Source organism: Pseudopodoces humilis, chromosome 7 (genome assembly GCF_049639895.1).
Source record: "Pseudopodoces humilis isolate 2021_Gansu_Grassland_sample_001 chromosome 7, ASM4963989v1, whole genome shotgun sequence".
Taxonomy (NCBI): Eukaryota; Metazoa; Chordata; class Aves; order Passeriformes; family Paridae; genus Pseudopodoces; species Pseudopodoces humilis.
The window spans coordinates 17,509,356-17,515,355 of NC_142206.1; the positions used below are offsets into that span (position 1 = coordinate 17,509,356).

Here is a 6,000-nt window from a genome sequence, read left to right on the forward strand (position 1 = left end):
ATGCAGACACTGTCTCTGCACTAAGAGGATACAATGACCTATGAATTTACAGCATACCAGCTCTTCCACCCCAGTTCTCTTTGCAGGGTTTTGGGTACAAAACCTCTATCCTCACTTCGTGTCAGGGGAGATAGGTCATTCCATGTTCAAAATGTCCATGCCAGAAAGTAATGCCAAGAAGCCAGTGATGGGGAAAATTCATATGCAGAATTACTTAGAAGGAACTTTTCTTGACAATTTCTAGCTAAGCCCCTTTTGTAGAAGAACTTTCCTGGTGACCTAAGCCTCATAGTGGAGAACACAGCTGTGTACAGCCTAGGGATGACTTCAGTTCCTGTGCTTTGGCATATGGGCTTCAGACTGTAGAAATATTAAAGCAGTAGTGCCGTCATGTGTCCTTGCAGATTTGTCCAATGAACGTTAATTAATTCACAGAGTCACACACAGTCACAGAATGAAAAAGGAGCCACTGGAGGCCATCTGGCCCAAGTTCCCTGCTCAAGCAGGGTTCTCCAGACCACATTACTGAGGATTGTGCCCTGACACCTTTTGAATATCTCCAGGGAAAGAGACTTCACAGGCTCTCTAGTGCTTGGTCACCCACATAGTAAAGTGTTTCCTCATATTCAGGTGGAGATTTCTGTGTATCAGTTCTCCCCATTGCCTCTTGTACTATTACTTGGCACCACCTCCTGACACCCTCCCTTCAGATATTTATATGCGATGCTTTAGAAAAAAATAGCCTAAAAATGTGAACATGAGATTGTGAAGTGGTTTAGGAAATTAGTTGTCAACAAGAAGATATTTTTGATACCGTGTTCAACATCTAAACATGGGAAAACTGCTCTTTCAAAAATTTCTGCAATGTAATTTCATAACTGCTTTTAGTAAAGTTAATTCCGTATCTGTGTTTTTAATTTGTAGGTACATTGAAACCTTGAAGGAACACAAGCCAAAAATTGTCTGGGATGAACAAATTGCTGAACACTATTTTGAATACAAAAAGTAAGTTACATTTATTGACTTACCATTTTGCAAATATTTTTGGGCATGGGCCAGTGGCTGTAGTATGCAACTGAATTCAGCAAATGGAAATTCTGCTGATTGCGATCTGTTTGTCAACACGGAACTGTGGCATAAAAGAGTGTTTTTTGGGTGAGAGGAGAAAATCAGAGAAGGATTCATGAAATTACATAAACTAGAACAATCTTTAGAAGAGAAGTCTGATGAGTCGTATCTTTAGCAATTATCCATCAAAGTTATCTATTGAGTGTCAGTTAATCAGAAGCTCTGAGATGAGTACTGTGAGCTGTCAGGTAATTACCAATAACTCAGCCAAAAATAGTTCTGAGAAAAATCTATGGTACAAGAGCCTGGTTTCACAAGTCCTGCTGCTAAGATTGTTTAAGCGGCAAACTTCCACTATATGGAATGGACTGTACAGAAATGGAATGGAAGTAAAACTAAGTGACTTCCTGGTAAAGTTTCTGAAAGAACTGAGAGTGTTAAGGGTAATAATGTTCTTTGTCCTCCCTTGTTCCTGAAATGACAAGAGGATTCCTGATCTAGGAGGAATCCATTTAGAATAGATTTAAATAAATAAACACAGCAAAATCTTATTAATCCTCTGATAATTTACTATTTTTATGTAAATATACCAAAATATGCAAAATTATACAAACAAATCCTAGTAAATATGCAAAATGATGTCTTGTATTTTACTCAGTGCATTGTTAATGTGAAAACACACAACTGAAAGGAAGAATAAAACACATTTTAGAAGCTTTTAATAAAAACAATCAAAACTTCTTTATTTCCAAAACAATCTTGTCTAAAATATTTTTAAATATTACCAAAAAACAAAAACCAAAACTAAACCTACAAATCTCCTACCTTTGTATTTTTAGTTTAATTTTCAAGATGTTTCTCAGCCTAATTTTCTTCTGACTTTCATTTATCAGAAAAAGTAAATCTGTTGTTCAGCAGTGTTTTAATTTGTTTTCTGTGTTTGTATGAAAGGACAGAGATCTGTATGCCTTCATTTTTAATTGACATCCTCTTGCAAAATTACTTTGTACCAAGCAAATACAGTTTATTGTGTTAGCTAAAGAGGAATAAAGCAGAAGCTCTGTTTTACTGATCCTTAATGTTCAGTCCTGTTGGAGACACTGAGCACTAGATGAAAACTTACTCTCAAAAGAGTAACTCTGAGGAAACTCTGTTTGAACAGCATGCTTCTGGGATTTGTGTCTGAATCACATTTCTTACCTGGCAAAATGAACTTGTGGCAAAGGGATAGCTTGTCAGTAGTACTTCTTTTTTCTTTGAAGCCAAACTTTGGAGGTTCTTGTGTGGGGGCATCCTGGAGAAATTTTTGATGGATGAAGCCCTCTCTGTCTGAAAATCACTCTAAACTTCACTTGTGCTGTGCTTAGCAGTCAGCTGTGTGGTTCAGCTTACTGCAGGAGAGGGTTATTTAAGGAACTCCTTTTCAGTACCACTTTGTTTTGCAAAAGCTCAATTATCTTGGACAGGGGTGGCAGCCAGCCCTGAAATATGTATGCCTCCCTAGTGAAGCTTCTCACCTGGAAATCTTGCACGTCTGCAGTGGCTGAGAAATGAAATCATGAATCTCTAAGCAAAGCACACCTAATGGTTTCATGTAGCAGGCAGAGACTGTCAATTACAAATAGTTGCAGAAATCTGAGTGCTTGTCCCAGTGTGCAGGCAAGTATTAATTTACTTGTTGTGAGATTTTAGGAGCAATTCCTTCTAGGTCTGTCCACGCACTCTCCTTTTTCTCCTGACCTAAGTAAAGTGGTGCTGTGAAACCCCTTGTAACTCATCCTTCTCATTACTGTGGGTTTAAAATGCAACCTTGGTATTTGTGCCCTGTATAGCTTGCCCTGTCTGTATATTTTATACTGCTGGCAGTTAATTTAGCCTGAAAGATAGTAATTCAGGGAATTGGAGAAAATATTTCACAGTTTGCATCAGAAAACCAAATGTCTTCATCTTTTTCAGATGCACGTTTAGCAGGCACAACTGTCTGTTACAATCTGACAGCTTTGTCATCCAGTTGCAACAAAATATCTCAGTGTTTACTGTGATATGATATCAAACCATCTCCGTTGTGTGATCTCTTCTTGGATCCTCTGTTTTCACTGTCAGCCTTTTTACAGTATCACAGAATCTCAGAATGGTTACAGCTGGAAGGGGCCAACCTGATTTTGAATTCTAACGTTAGTTTAAAATCCTGTTACCTATCAAAGTTATTGTGACTATTTGGTTTTATTGTTTTGCAGAAATAAGGGAGGAAAACATGCAGTCTTCTACCCAACACTGAAGGTAGGTGCCACTTTCTCAGGTCAGAGGGCTGTAAGAGGACAGAAATGTTTACTTGACCTGTTTCATTATTGAGACATTTCAGAAAATGTTGAACTGAATTTAGGCTTTTGGGAAAGAAGTTGACCCTCATGTAAAGGTTATGTAAATTGCTATGATTCAAAGCTTCAGCTGCCTATGCAAGAAGGTTGTTGTTTTCTCTCATGCATAATGGCGTTTTGGGATCTCTGAAGATCAAGCATGTCTAGGGATAAGACACACCAGGACAAAACAGTGCTGTGAGAGGATCATTTTAGCTCATATACTATCAGACATGTTGTTAGCAGATTCTCAGACAAGATACCAAAGAAATTTTCCTTCTCATCATGGTGGGGGGAAGCTTAGAGAACTTTTGCCTTCCTTTGTGACAGGGTCCTGATTCTCCCTATCAGCCTGCATCACCCTATTTTCTTCAGTTCTGTTTCTGTGGAACATACTTTTTAGTGTTTTGAAAACTTATATCAAATAATCTGCAGTAGAGCAGAATACATGATAAAATGGTTAATTAAAACCTTAGTTCCTAAGAAGTTACCTTTATATTTTCTCAAATTAAACTGAAGTCAGTGTGTTAATCTTCTGCTGGGTTTTAGTATTGGGAGGAAATTGCTCTTTTGTAGTAAACTACATTGTATTTACAGAGACCAGAGACTTTTTTTTATGGTTAAACTAGTACGAAATTATCTAAGGTTCTGTTTTCCTGGACAGGATTGTTATCTTAAGCACCATGAGTAAAAGGATATTTCCCCTCATTAATCAAATATAAGTGGAAGTACTATCACATATGGGATATTAACTACCACGTCAGTGTTCTTGCTAGTGCTGCGTGTCGGAGTGTTAGACAGTTTCATTGTGAATGTATCAGAAAAAAGATGTCTTGTGCTGTTATGCAATGTTTTCTTCCACCCCAGGGAAGGATTTCACTGTGCCATTCTCAGTACTAACTACCTACTACTAACTACTACCAGGTTAAGAACACTCATTCCTGTACATTCCTTTCATTATTTTTTCTCTAAGAGATCACCATTCAACTATGGTGACTGGTGAATGCATGGAAATGGGTTTTCTTTCCATTTTCCACATGCTTGTAATGAAATATTTTGAGATTTGTTTACTGGTCAAGATTTGTTTACTTCCCAATGGCTGGGAAACACTGAATGTTATTACCTCATGAAAAATGTGTTTCTTTCCCTTAACGTTATAATCACTGCCAAGTTGCTCAAAATTAGTTTGTTCATGACTAGTTAAAAGCACTCATGAATGTCAGGCTCAATATCTGTAAATGATGCTGTGATAATTTATTCTGTTTCCCATGGAAATGTTTTTAAGCTCATCCCTAGTGTGAGTACTTTAAACATTGCAGTCCTGCAGTTCAAAGTAAGAAAACCTGAGAGCAAAAGATTGAAAAAGAATTCTTTTTGTTTGAGCTGAAAAAAAAGGGCAGAACATGAATTGTGGCATTGCTTCCCTTGTTAACCTGTAGCTAAATTAACTCTTCTAAATTAATGGCTGGAGCTCAAATAAAGATACTTTTAATTATTATCTCCAAGAATCTCCTTAAAATAGAATTTTTGAAATGTAAATTGTGACTCTGTCCTGGGAAAAGGCAAGGGTAGGCAAGAGATCTTGATGGTATTTGACAAATTGTTCTGATTGTCTTCAGTGATAAAGTTTTATTTTACCCCTGAGATATTTCTGGGAAGAGTTAGAATTTCTGTACGTTGTGAAATTATAGCCTAAATTAGAATAGTCCTTTGCATAGTTCATAAATCTGATTTATTTCTGTGGCATTTTGTCAATTTAGCTGGTAATCTTTTATTAGGTCATTGAATTAACTGGTACGATTAACTGTCTTTGACTGAATGATTGCTTTCTAACCACAGAGTATTTGAAATAGAGATGAGATTTTTCAGTAGCTGGTTCAAGGGTAGATGTTTTTAAAAGGCCTGATAATGGCATGAAGAGATGGCAGTATGGAGTGTCTGATATCTCTGACTGAGACATGATTGCTTTATGTGTCTTTCTCTTAGTCCATCCAGTTGCGCCTGGAGCTTGCAAAGGAATTGGGCACTGGAATATCCATCTGGGAACTGGGACAAGGCCTGGACTATTTTTATGACCTGCTTTAAAATGAGAGATGATCTGAGAAAGACTTTATTTGCTTCACTGAGGCTCCACCTTCAATTAATCTGGGTATCCTGGAGAGGTGATTTTTAAAATATTTTTTGTAATTTATATCATATCTGTATTAAACTTCCATTTTTTTTCCCCAATAAAGAATCTTTTTTGATTTGCCACACAGACATGATTGTTGGTATCTGATAAAACACAGAGTAAAAAAAATACAGAAATTTTCCTTAAAACATGCGAATTCCGAGTCATTGAAAACAGACCAACATATCTGGATGGAGTCAGATTTGAAAATATTTTCTGAAATGTTTCCTACAAAAAGTAAAATGGAAAAGTTGATGCCATCTGATCAGAGTTTTAGATAGAGACCTCTCAAAGAGCTGCTGGTAATAATCAAAGTAAGAAGACAAATAAATCCATCACATTACACCCAGCAAATTTAAAATGTGCTGGATTCTCTGCATCTTGCTGTCTTCTGGTAAGGTAAGT

General features: G+C 36.9%; 1 protein-coding gene across 8 annotated transcripts in view; it reads left to right on the top strand.

Moving 5' to 3' along the window:
- CHID1 (chitinase domain containing 1) overlaps nucleotides 1-5,682 on the top strand; it is a 103,756-nt gene extending 98,074 nt beyond the window's left edge. For all 8 annotated transcript variants that reach the window (XM_088057868.1, XM_005522363.3, XM_088057867.1 and 5 more), the window contains 3 exons: nucleotides 925-1,005; nucleotides 3,306-3,348; nucleotides 5,412-5,682. In XM_088057868.1, coding sequence (XP_087913994.1) covers nucleotides 925-1,005; nucleotides 3,306-3,348; nucleotides 5,412-5,510 — 223 coding nt within the window. In that variant the 3' untranslated portion in view covers nucleotides 5,511-5,682. The remainder of the gene's footprint in view (nucleotides 1-924; nucleotides 1,006-3,305; nucleotides 3,349-5,411) is intronic.
- Nucleotides 5,683-6,000: the final 318 nt, after the last annotated feature.